This window comes from Panthera tigris, chromosome A2 (assembly GCF_018350195.1).
Source record: "Panthera tigris isolate Pti1 chromosome A2, P.tigris_Pti1_mat1.1, whole genome shotgun sequence".
In the NCBI taxonomy this organism is placed as follows: Eukaryota; Metazoa; Chordata; class Mammalia; order Carnivora; family Felidae; genus Panthera; species Panthera tigris.
Genome location: NC_056661.1, coordinates 122,986,923 through 123,000,825, shown reverse-complemented (window position 1 = coordinate 123,000,825; position 13,903 = coordinate 122,986,923). Strand labels below are relative to the sequence as shown.

The 13,903-nt window shown below is 33.8% G+C and overlaps 1 protein-coding gene across 6 annotated transcripts in view; it reads right to left on the bottom strand.

The window, feature by feature from the left end:
• BBS9 (Bardet-Biedl syndrome 9) overlaps nt 1-13,903 on the bottom strand; it is a 439,547-nt gene that overhangs the window by 219,400 nt on the left and 206,244 nt on the right. For all 6 annotated transcript variants that reach the window (XM_042969708.1, XM_042969671.1, XM_042969704.1 and 3 more), the window contains 2 exons: nt 9,744-9,884; nt 222-317 (listed from right to left, as the gene is read on the bottom strand). In XM_042969708.1, coding sequence (XP_042825642.1) covers nt 222-317; nt 9,744-9,884 — 237 coding nt within the window. The remainder of the gene's footprint in view (nt 1-221; nt 318-9,743; nt 9,885-13,903) is intronic.

Genomic DNA, 13,903 nt, shown 5'->3' with positions numbered 1-13,903 from the left:
CTCTCAAACTCTACTAATCCCCACCACCAAAATTACATATCTTTAATAAAACAGGATCCTATCTTCGTAACTTTAATTTCCTACGTACTTTTAATAACATGACTCTTAGTTTTCAATATCTAACTGAACACACCCTCTGCAGAAATCCTTGATGTGATGATCTATGATGTGGTGTCCTCAATAGAAAACTTCAAAAGTAAGAATACCATGGTTTTACTTACGAGAGGTTTTAGAAGCAAGAAGAGTAACTCGGGAACCTCCTAAGAAGCGAAAACCCATTACATTCACCTGATCGTCTTCTGACTGATTGGCAAAGCCTACAAAGAAAAGAAAAATATGACTTTACATAACCACAAAGAAAACACTACATGTTTGAAATAGGAAGTTCAGTTGATGACAAGTATTTTTTATGTCACTAGTCGTGTTTAAAGCCTGTGTATGAATTAGAACATATTAGCTGATTTCCATGGTAATTCCCAATTGCTAACATTTGTGCCTCAAAATAATACTCTGAAATCATTTCATTTCCTTCCTTCTGTTTCATTCCAGGTTTGAGGCAGGAAATACATAATATGAACCTGGAAGAGCTGTCACACCAGAAAGCAAGGAAACTATCAGTGAGTAGTAGTGTGGAAAGGATGTAAAAGCCAATTTAAGGAGATTTCTGGCCAGAGATGAAAATATTTGAGTATCAAAAAAGCAAAACACATCACAATGAGATACCACCTCACACCTCAGAATGGCTAAAATTAACAACTCTGGTAACAACACATGTTGGAGAGGATGCAGAGAAAAAGGAACCCCTTTGCACAGCGGGCGGGAATGCAAACTGGTGCAGCCACTGTGGAAAACAGTATGGAGGTTCCTCAAAAAATTAAAAATAGAACTACACTACAACCCAGGAATTGCACTACTAGGCATTTATGCCAAGGATACCAAAATGCTGATTCAAAGGGGCACATGCATTCCAGTTTTTATAGTATAGCAGCCAAATTACAACTATCGACAACAGCCAAATCAGGGAAAGAGCCCAAATGTCCATCAACTGATGTCTTTCAGAGAAAGACAACTATCATATGATTTCACTCCTATGTGGAATTTAAGAAAAAAAGCAGATGAACACACAGAAAGGGCAGGAAAAAATAAGATAAAACAGATAAAAACAGAGAGGGAGGCAAACCATTAAGAGACTCTTAAATACAGAGAACAAACTGAGGGTTGCTGGAGGAATACTGGGTGGGGGGGATGGGCTAAATGAGTGATAGGCATTAAGGAGGACACTTGTTGGGATGAGCACTGAGTGTTGTATGTAAGTGATGGATCACTAAATTCTACTCCTGAAATCATTATTACACAGTATGTTAACTACCTTGGATTTAAATAAAATTTTAAAAAATATTTAAAGGCATGTGTTCATACTGATACTAAAAACAAACCAAAAAAAGGCCAAATGCTCACTAATGAAGGATGCTAGAGAATCAACTCATTATTTTAAAAATCAGTATTAAGACCAAGAACCAAACATCTAGATGATCCTACTCAAATTGCACCACATAACCAATAGTAGGTAAGGGGGAAGTTCTCGTTATAAAATAATCCAGCAAAATATTGAAGTTATTCAAGTATCAGTGTTGATGGCTGCTGACTGATCAGGATGGAGGTTGCCGAAGGTTTGGATACCTGTGACAATTTCTTAAAATAAGACAACAATGAAATCTGTCACATCCTTTCACAAAAGATTTCTTTGTAGTGTGTGATGTTGCTTGACTGAATTTTACCCACAGTAGAACATCTTTCACAATTGGAGTCAAACCTCTCAAACCCTCCCACTGCTTTATCAACTACATTTGTGTAATATTCTAATTCCTTTGCTTTCATTTCAACAATCTTCATAGCATCTTCACCAGAGGTAGATTCCATCTCAAGAAACCACTTTCTGGGGTGCCTGGGGGGCTCAGTTAGTTGAGCGTCCAACTTCAGCTCAGGTCATGATCTCGTGGTTTGTGAGTTCAAGCCCCACATTGGGCTCTGTGCTGACAGCTGAGAGCCTGGAGCCTGCTTCGGGTTCGGTGTTTCCCTCTCTCTCTCTGCCCCTCCCCTGACTCACACTCTGTCTCTCTCAAAATTAAATAAACATAAAAAATTTAAAAAAAAAAACACTTTCTTTGCTCCTCAGTAAGAAGCACCTCCTTATTCCTTATAATCCCTTTTTCATGAGATTGCAGCAATTCAGTCCCATATTCAGGCTCCACTTCTAGTTCTCTTGCTTGTTTCCACCACATCTACAGTTACTGCCTCCAATGAAGTCTTGAACACTTCCAAATCATCCTGTTGATATTGACATCTTGACCTCTTCTCATGAGTCATGAAAGTTCTAGAATGGTGAATCCTTTGCTGAAGGTTTTCAATTTACTTTTCCCAGATCCATCAGAGAAATCACTCTTTATGGCAGCTACAGCCTTAAGAATTTTTTTTAATAAGACTTGAAAGTTAAAATGATTCCTTGATCTATGGGCTGTAAAATGGATATTGTGTCAGCAGACATGCAGCAGTAAAGCTGTTTTGCTTTCTTATCATTCATGTGTTCACTAAAGCAGATTTTCAAGAGGTTTCCTGAGGCATACGCAACTTGGCTAACCATTTGACACAAGAGGCCTAGCTTTTGGCCTATCTCTGCTTTTGTGACATGCCTTCATCCCTAAGCTTAATCATTTCTAATTTTTGGTTTAAAGTAGAGATGTGTGACCCCTTCTTCCACTTGAACACTTAAAGGCCATTGGAGGATCATTAACTGGCCTAATTTCAGTATTTTCTTTGATTCAGGTAATAGATAGGCCTGAGGGGAGAGAGAGAGAGAGAGAGAGAGAGAGAGAGAGAGAGAGAGAGAGAGAGAGAGAGAAAGAGCCAGAGAGAGAGACAAACAGACAGAGGAATGGCCACTGGAGCAGTCAGAACACACACATTTATCAATGAAGTTTGCCATGTTAAATAGGTATGGTTCGTGACAACTCAAAACAATGGTGACATTACAATGGTGACATTGATCACAGATCATTATAACAAATATAATAATAATAAAAATTTTGAATTACCAAAATATGACACAGAGACATGAAGTGCGCAAATACTGTTAGAAAAATGGTGCCAATAGACTTGCTTGACCCACAAAATTTCAATTTGTAAAAAGCACACTATCTGCAAAGCACAATAAAACAAGGTATGCCTATAATAGAAAAGCACTATTTGAAATCGAAATGAAACAATATAATTTGCAATAGCATCAAAATATAGTAAATACTCGGGGACAAATCTGACAAAAGATTTATAAGACCTGTACATTGAAAATGACAAATTCTGACTGAGAAAAATGAAACAAACCCTAAATAAATGACGGTCTCTACTTTCATCTTAAGAAACTAGGATAAGTAGAGCAAATTGTACCACGTTCAATATTGTTAAGATGTTGTTTCCTTCCAAATTGATCAATAGATTTAATGCAATCCCATTTCCAAACAAATCCCAGAAGGCATTTTTTTTAACTTGACAAACTGATTCTTACAGTTCCTATCAAAATGCAAAGGATCTAAAATATCCAAGCAACTCTTTAAAAAAAGAAGAATGAAGTTGGGGAAATTATAGTCTGACTTCTTAACATACATATTTACAGTAATTGAGACACTATGCTTTTGGTATATAGCAAAAGACAAACAGATCAATGGAATAAAATGAAGAGAGCAGAAATATATATATTTTTTCAAATGACTTCTATAGTCCTATGATACACAGATGATTTTCAGCAAAGTTGCAAAGATGATCCAGTAAAAAAGGACATTCTTTTCAAAAGCAGTGCTGAACATTAGATGCTCATATACAAAAATAAGAATTTTATCCATATCTCATATCATACATAAATGTCAACTCAAAATGAAAAAGAGACCTAAATGTCAAATGTAAAACTAGAAAACTGATAGACAAAAACATAGAAGAAAAATTTTGTAAACTTGAGTTAGGCAAAGATTTCTTAGATATAACATTAAAATCACAAGTCATAAAGGAAAGAAATTTATAGTCGGTTAAGCATCCGACTTCAGTTCAGGTCATGATCTCAAGGCTTTTGAGTTCAAGTCACGCATCAGGCTCTCTGCTGACAATTCAGAGCCGGGAAACTGCTTTGGATTTTGTGTGTGTGTGTGTCTCTCTCTCTCTCTCTCTCTCTCTCTCTCTCTCTCTCTGCCCCTCCCCCACTCATGCTCTGTTCCCCCCCCCCTCAAAAATAAATAAACAATAAAAAAGAAAGAAATTTAAATTGGGCTTTATCAAAACTAAGAACTTCTCCTCTTCCAAAGACACTGTTACAATAATGAAAAGACATCCCACAGATTGGGAGAAAATATTTGCCATTCATATAATCAGATAAATCACTGGGTAGGCAGATGAAAAAGAGCATATGCTAAATAATTTCCATCTTATCAAATTCCAGAAAATTTAAACTAATCTCTAGTGACAGAAAGCAAACCAGTGGTTGCCTGGGAAAAGGGAATACAGGGTACAAAGGGGTACAAGGGAAATTTTGGGGGTGATGGATATTTTTAGCATTGGAATTGTGGAGCTGGTTTCACAGTCATATACAAACATCAAAACTCACCAAATTGTATACTTCAAACATTTGTACATAAGTTATATTCCAATAAAGTTATTTTTAAAAAGCAAAAAATGTAACCAAGAGCTGTGTTTGAGAATTACAGAATGTATTAAAATGTATCAGAAGAAAATATCAGATAAAGGGTTGGTATCTAAAATCTATAAATAAAATAAAATAAAATAAAATAAAATAAAATAAAATAAAATAAAATAAAATAAAATAAAATCTATAAAGAACATACCAAACTCAACACCCAAAACATAAATAATCCAGTGAAGAAATGAGCAGAAGACATGAATAGACACTTTTCCAAAGAAGACATCCAGATAGCTAACAGACACATGAAAAGATGTTCAACATCACTCATCATCAGGGAAATAAAAAACAAAAGCACACTGAGATACCACCTCACACCTGTCAGAGTGGCTAAAATGAACAACTCAGAAAACAAGATATTTGCAAGGATGTGGAGAAAAGTGAACCTTCTTGCACTGTTGGTGGGATTCCAACTGCTGAGGCCACTCTGGAAAACAGTGTGGAGATTCCTCAAAAACTTAAAAATAGAATTATCCTGCAACCCAGCAATAACACTACCAGGAATTAATACAAAGGATACAGGAGTGCTTATTTGCAGGGTCACGTATACCCCAATGTTTATAGCAGCACTATCGACAATAGCCTAATTATGGAAAGAGCCCAAATGTCCATCAACTGATGAATGGATAAAGAAGATGTGGTGTGTGTATATATACACACACAATGGAATACTCCTCAGCAATGAAAAAGAATGAAATCTTGCCATTTGCAACAATGTGGATGGAACTGGAGGGTATTATGCTAAGTGAAATAAGTCAGTCAGAGAAGATATCATATGTTTTCACTAGATATCATATGTTTCGTAGAATTTGAGAAACTTAACAGAAGACCGTGGGGAAAGCCAAGGGAAAAATAAGTTACAAACAGAGAGGGAGGCAAACTATAAGAGATTCTTAAATACAAAGAACAAACTGAGGATTGACTGGGGAGAGGACTGGAGGTAGGGGGGGAGGGGAGGTGGGGGGCTGGGCAGGGAAAATGGATGATAGGCATTGAGGAAGGCAATTGTTGGCATGAGCACTGGGTGTTGTATGTGAGTGATGAATCACAGGAATCTACTCCTGAAGCCCAAACTATACTGTATACACTGTATATTAGCTAACTTGGCAATAAATTATCAAAAAAATAAAAATAAAAAAGCAAAAAATACACCTAGAGCTGTGTTTGAGAATTAAAGAATGTATTAAAATGTACCAGAAGAAAATATAAGTAAATGTTTTATACTCTTAAAACAGAGGCCATTCTAAGCACGAAAACAAACCTGAAACTATAAAGAAAGCAATTAATGAAATTAAATCTTAAATTTTACTATGTAAAAATATAAACCTTATATGTTAAAAAAGAATGTAAGCAGTTAATAAAAATTATAAAATGTCTATGCTAATAATTTAGAAATGTAAATTTTTAAAAAAGATGTCATTTTTCACCTATGTCAAAAATTTCCAAAATCTAGCTGCTACCCTTAGTATGAACCCTGATGCTGGGCACATAACCTGATAAAATTATTCTGGAAGGAAGGCTGGCATTTAAATAAAGTTTTCAAATGTGCATGCTCTTTAACTCAGTCACTTGTCTTCAATCAGTTTCTCTGAAAAGAAACAGAGAAGTCCAAAAAAAAAAAAAAAAAGAAAAGAAAAAAGAACTATATATATGGTACCTCCAAAAAAGGGAATATTATGTAATCATTAAAATATAAATTTATTTACAAGACTGGGACGCCTGGGTGGCTCAGTCAGTTTGGCATCCGACTTTGGTTCACGGTTCATGGTTCGAGCCCCACTTTGGGCTCTGTGCTGACAGCTCAGAGCCTGGAGCCTGCTTCCAATTCTGTCTCCCTCTCTGCCCCTCCCCCACTCGTGCTCTGTCTCACTTTCTCTCTCTCAAAAATAAATAAACATTAATAAATAAATAAATAAATAAATAAATAAATTTATTGACAAGATAGCCATATATTCTACTAGCAAAAAGACTGTTACAATGGCATGCTATTTGTTATAACATTAAAGTAAAATTTTTGTGTAAAATTACTAGTATTATGGCATACGCTGAATGTCACCTAATTTAACATCTATTTCCTCCCTTCCCTCCATCCATCTATATTAGTTTTCAGTCTCCTTTACAGCTAGAAGAGGCTATGTGTGCTATTACGGCTATTGAAACTTAAATAGAAATTTCCTAAGAACATTACAGAAACACACCTTTCTAATAAAAGTTACAGTTGTTGCTATAGCTATCTCTTTTCCCCTATCTCCTGCCTTGTAGTCAGTTATGATGACTGAATCTGAAGTAGCTTATTGCCCTGGAACAAGCCAACACACTAGAAACGGTACAATGCAAAGAAAGAAAAAAGCTGGGTCTCTGATAACATTCATAAAACCACTACACCAGCTTCCACTGCCCATTTCTGGACCTCAATTTTTATATGAGAAAATATATGTATATGTGTATGTATGTGTATCTTTAGTGCTTAAATAACATTTAGCCAAAAGCACCCAGATAGTTATTTATATATACACATATAAATACACAGCCATTAAGTATATTAAAGCTTTTTATAATTATAATATTCTCTAAAGGTATGGATTTGGGGTACTACTAGATACCTCCATTCAAGTACTGTTGATAGGGTTAACTGATAGGGCCCTTTAGTTAGTCAGTTTGACATTATATTTCAAAAGTTTTAAAAATATTCTTATCCTTTGATTCTATAATTCCACATTTAGGTATTCGCCAAAGAAATAATAATAAATTTGGAGAAGTACTGCTACAATATATTTATAATATTAATAAACTGAAAACAACATACATATCAAAAATATAATGCTGGCCAAATGATTTTATAGTATGAATTTATGATAGAATACTATGGCATCCTTATAATCATGTAATAAAAATATGTAATTTTGTAGAAAAATACTTCACAGCAGTATGCAAAGTGAAATCCTTTGAGGGTAATTAAATACTTAGGAAAGATATTTTTATAAAGATTAGAGAAATATAATTAAAAATAAGTAGACAATGATGGATAACAGAATTACCAATAACTTTTGTTTTCTTCTTTTTAGTTGTCCATTTCTAAATTTCTCATTTTTTTGTAATCAGAAAAATTAAAGTTATTTTAAATATACCTATATTTGTTCAAAACAAAGAAGTGAAATAAACAAATAGGAAGACATGTAGACTAAAGCTAGTTTTATTTCTTCTCTGAAGCTCATTAATTTTGTTTACTTCAGTTAAAAAACAAATTTGCAATTATAACTTTATCTGACATCAACATATAAAAGTCTTATATACCAAGGGTGAAAAGCACTCTCAAGAAGTAAAAAGTGAAAAAGTACCAAGAGTACTTATTTTAAATAATTACAGGATTTCATCATGTCCAATATGAACACACATCCAAGAACTCCAAAACAGAACATGCTACATCAAATACATTGGATCTTGGGCGAAATTTTTAAGTTTGCCATTGAATCCCATTTCTAAAGTGACTAAGAAGCAAGTATATGCTGATAAGCCTAAGATAACCTGTGACACAAAAACAATTGAGCCCCAAATCAGAAGGAAAATGGATGAGCTTATCTAAGCTTTCCTTAGTTCTTCTTGTCTAATTCATATCTTACAGAGATTGCCTCTCTGGTTAAAAGCATCTACTTTTATTTAATCTCTGTGAGTTTTTACCCATCTAGAGAAAATATCACTTACTCAGAAGCCAGGGTCTTAAACATTTTTCAAATTGAGTATGGAACACGTAATTTCCAACTATATTCCCAGGGCAGTATAGGAGACTCAAGGAACTAATACATTCGTATTAGGTGTTGTAAGCATAGTGACTCTTTCTGCCTTTTTCTATAACCCAAATATATTATAGGAAAATTGACTAAAGAAAGAGAAATGAAGGGAAAGGAGAAAGAAACCGAATAGTTCACAACTATTTGCTAACATGGTGTCATATATATATATATATATATATATATATATATATATACACACACAAATATGTATATAAATACATATATGTATACACACACCCAAACTCAATTCAAACTGAAGAACAGATTAATTTTAATAAAAAGCATTTAATTTTGGAGATTTTTCACTGATTAAATATAAATAAAGCTTTTTAAACACTTCACATTAATGAAAAATAAATTTTAAGCGCTTTAAGTAGTTAATAACGCAAAAGTTGACTTACCATAAATTTCTAAACCTTGTGGAAAATACTCTTTGTATTCTAAATCCTATCCACTAATGCAAAGGTGAGGATGCATATTGTAGTCAACAGTGCCAATCTTTAATGAGGGATTTTAAAACGTTGATTTAATTCCCAGAATTTTTTTTTTTTTAATTCCACCCCATTACCAGGAAAGCTAATAGATGCTACATCTTAGAAACTCTGGTTACTAAAGATATTTTACCCAATCAACACCTCTCTCTTTTCTAAGCTATTCAGAAAGAAATATTGACACCTGGAGAAAGTCACACCTTCACAAATTACCCCAAATTCACTGTGATATTCAAGCTTTATATATGAAGCCCTTTCTAAAGGATCAGAGCCAGAGAATGAACAATCGTCCCCTCCAGCTGCTAGAGAAACCAAAACCACAAAGAGCCTCTACTTATGGGATTACTTTTGGGGCATAAGAATATAGTTTTAAAACGTACATAGCCAAAAACCTACAATAAAGATGAATAATAAATATTTACATTCCAAGCCAAAAAATTCCACAGTCTAAAAAGAAATATTTGATGTTTTCATTTCTGAATACTGAAAGCAAAATAATGATTATAATAATTTTAATCAAACTTAAAAGGTATACCTTATTACCTTGTTGATATAAGCTATTTGCCTTTGAACAGGCAAACGAGAGAAAAAGCCTTGAGGCATTTTTATATTCTGACTTAACAATTATCTGATAATTACCCCATCATTACCTGTTCATGAAGGATTCCATTCTGAATTCTTAACATTTCTGGTGGTACAGGCATGTTACTTCAAAAGTCCTACCTGGAAAGAGACTGAGAAGACTGACTGGAGATTTGTTGGTATCAATAGTTAGTTTGTGGCTTGCAGTTTTTGAAGGCTGACCTGGGAGACAGATTAGTTTCAGGGGAAGTCTAAATTTACATTGGATAACCCGAGGAATGCCTGAAATAAAAAGAGAGAAATGTAGATTCATACATTTGACAGATAATTTGACCAAAAAAATTTGTATTACTAAGAGTTTGAGTAGAAATATGTATCTTAGTTTAAAATTTTGTTGCCTGTCCACTTTGTTTAGCATAACTGAAAAAACTGCAAAGTTTTATCATAATACATATTTTCATATTATTGTCAAGAAGTCAGGAAAAATAAAATCCTAAAAAAGAGCATAGGCATGAAGTCTGTTTTTAATAACATATTTTAAAAATCTTCACAGTTGAACACCATACAGAATGGTATGTATAGCTTTATATTCAATTACTTAACTGTTTTTAAACTAAGAACATCAAAGCTCTAGCCTCAATCCAAGACTATCAGCTGAAGTGAGCAAATATGTATGTGAAATTTGTATCAGAAAGAGTTATACGACCTTATCTAATACTTTCTCTACCACCAAAACTTTTTAATCTTTAGCTTTTTTAACTTATTGAACATTCAAATTAAAATCTACAATAAATTATAAGTATGAAAGTAGAATTTGCTCTACTGAAGTTCTACTGAAGTTCATGTCATTTCATACATTAATATTAAGAATATTACTTTCATATGAATTAAATTTTTCTCAATCCATTTAACTTCACATATCGCTGTTAAGTAACATTTTAAAAGTTTATTTACTTATTTTAAGAAAGAGAGAGGGAGGGAGGGAGGGAAGGAGAGAGAGAATCCCAAGCAGGCTCCACACTGCCATCACAAAGTCCAACAAAGGGCTCGATCCCACAAACTGTGAGATCATGACCTGAGCATAGATCAAGAGTTGGATGCTTAACTGACTGAGCCACTCAGACGCCCCCATTTTTAAAGTATTACAATCAACTGAATCAACTGAATTTTTTCAGTACATTTACAGGCATAATGAAATAGCTAACTGAATAAATAAGAATGAAGACGTTTATATCAGAATTAAAAGTTTTTAAGATCATTCAATATTTTTACAGAGAATAAAACTGAAAACAAAGCAAGTTAGGCTATCTACTTATAAATCTAGAAAAGCAATTCAACAACTTTAATTTTTTCTCCTTGTATTCTAGGATTCTACCTTTGATTGGATAAGATAAAAGGGAATGGAATATACAGAAACCTCTATCTTAGATATTGCTGTAAAGAAGTGAAAAACTTAAAATGTTCTACTCTACTTGATGTATCAACACACTTATTCCTTTATTTCTTCATTGTGGTGTCAGTGAGCAGCTTAAAAGTACAAAAAGCAGAAGGAGATAAAGTTTGGGGACATGATCCCAAAGCAGGAATCCTAGAATTAGCAATATATTCTGTTAATGCCAATTGGAGCTGTGGGGCTTACCCAACAACCAAGCTGGGAGACACTTTCCAGCACTACTTATTTAATACAATAGTAACAGATCATCAACAATGGCAGGCATATTGATATATGGTCAATTAAATACTTTTTCAGAGCATATAAAGCATATTTGTGATTCTCTTCAACATAAGCAATTATCCATTAAATTTTACATAGCTCATTTTTTGCTCATAACCAACAAATGTTAAATTCACTTCTCCTGGTCCTAGATGCAAATTATAACTAGTGTCACTTCAGAAAAGTCCCAAGGCATTATTTCCTGACATTCTGTGAGGTTTTAGAGGCATGTGTATTTGTACTTTACAACGATGAAATGTTTTCACTCAAAATATTATGGTAACATGATCTAAGCTACTGCTCAAACCACAACTATCAATATCACCATAAAAAATATTGCAAAGCATTATTTTTTTCCAACTTCATATATTCCATATATCCCCAAGTTATGGAAATACACCTACTAATGTTTCCTCTACAATATATAATTTACAGCCTCAATTAATAGATACAGCCTGGAAAGAACAAGGAAACGAAAACTTGTTTCCATTTCCTTCATTTTTAATGAATACAGTAATGGAAAAAAGTCCTTCCTCTTTTGATAATTCTGCACATGCATGAAGAGAAGCTACTTTCTATATACTTTCAACCAAAGTCTGAGTTCACTGTTCAAACAAAATTTGTCTGTAAATGTTCTTCCAAAACTATCCTGCTAAAACTGTGGCTCTCCTTCACTTGGATCAGATACGTACTTGAATTTGCTTGAATTTGTAGCAAAAAATAAAATAAAATAAAATAAATCACGATCAATATCACTGGCCTTATGCTACTGAGTCTATATATTTAAAGATTATTACCCTAAATCTCCAAAAACCCAGAGCTAAAGAAACCGGGGGTATATATATGTTTTCAGAAATTGAAACAAATGGATTGCAAGCACTAATGAACCCAAGAAGGGAAATACATTATAACTCAATTCACAGTTCTGTTAGGTCAGTTAATGACAACATCACACACTAGGGCAATGGTCTGCAGTTGCTAAGATTTGTAGAAACCCTCCAGAATTTCTTTTCTCTCCAGGAATTGTAAACCTGTTTCATAGGACATTTGGAAAACATTATTTTGAAAAATGATGACACTCATACTTAATAAAATGATTATGGCTATTTTTTAAATGCTGGCAGCCTGAAAAGTTTTACCACTGGGGAGAAAAAAGAGTATGAAATCCTTTAGAAACCAATTTAAAGAAACCACATCTTTCAAGAGAAAAATTACAATGCCAGTATTTTACATTACTTCCCATCAAATTAAAACCCTAGTCTTTTAAAATAGAACCTCCAGTATTTAGACACGGGGTTTATAAGAGGCACATTTCAACTGAGATTTACATTTTCTTGAGAAACCTGAAATGTAAATTTGGATACCAATTTACTCTTCAGGCTGTGAGTGCACCTAAGAACCTGAAGCCAGAAACACATAGAGGTATGTGTGAATGCATGCATGTATGTACCTATAATAAGGAAGGAAAGAATTACATGTATTTAAAGACTTTTCAATTTTGCTAGTAGAATGGCTTTCAACTTAGTTGAAAGAGTCTAACTGGTCCTAAATTTGCCTACCATCACTGATACTTTCTCTATGTAATTGGCAAAAAACAGTCTCTGAATTGGGCTTATTCAACTCTCTGAGTGTTATGCTGAGAGAAAAGAAAAATTTGGTCATTTATAATACTCAAATATTGGCCTACTCTTTCATCAGACTGACTTTGTTCTGCAGTTTTTTACCAAATATAATCACCTCTCCTTCAGACACTTCCCTTTCTAGCCTAAGAGAGGAAATGGATAGTTGCAACTACTCTGGTGCAATTAATCACAAAATTATTTAACACTTGGAGAGAAAATTCACATCAAAACCACTCTTGACAGAACAATTTCTCCAGAAGAGAATTCTAATTACACCTGGCACACCAGAAGCCCGGTATCACTGTCAAGAGGGAAGCCAAAATGTGCTTTGGAAAAAAAAAAAAAAGGAAAAAACAGCATATATATCAGAGTAGAATAACTATATATATCACACATCTATATAATGCCTTCAGAACTCTTTCCAGGGCCTGCTAGAGTCATTTCATATTGAAAACAACGAACTCCAAAGCAGTAGCAATGTCTGGAAGCCAGAACTTCCTTGATCCCTTCCTGTTATGTCTGGCTACGTACTGTGCCCCATCTGCAGTCATGTTTTACACTGCCCATGTCATGTAACTTTAATGCAGACATAATGGAGACTAACTCTTATGGGACAACATAAAACCTCGTTTGCTTCTCTTTTTCCACATGTAAAGGCAGGACTGCTTATCTGCAAAGAGCCTGAACAGATCAGGCCAATAAAATGGACCAGTCTTTGAAATTTGAAGCCTTGTGTGTAAGTTAAGATCTAAGTGGCAACATATTATTCAATCTTACCAACCAGGTGAAGCTGGATATTTCAATCTCCTAAAGCTTCATTACAATTTACAAATACTTCATAAGAAATTATTAGCTTTGTATTGAAATACTAAAATTTCCATGTATTATAATTTTTTTCTCATATTTTGGGCTGAATTTACAGTAAGAGGGAGTAAATTCCTTTCAAAAATAACCGTTACTAATAT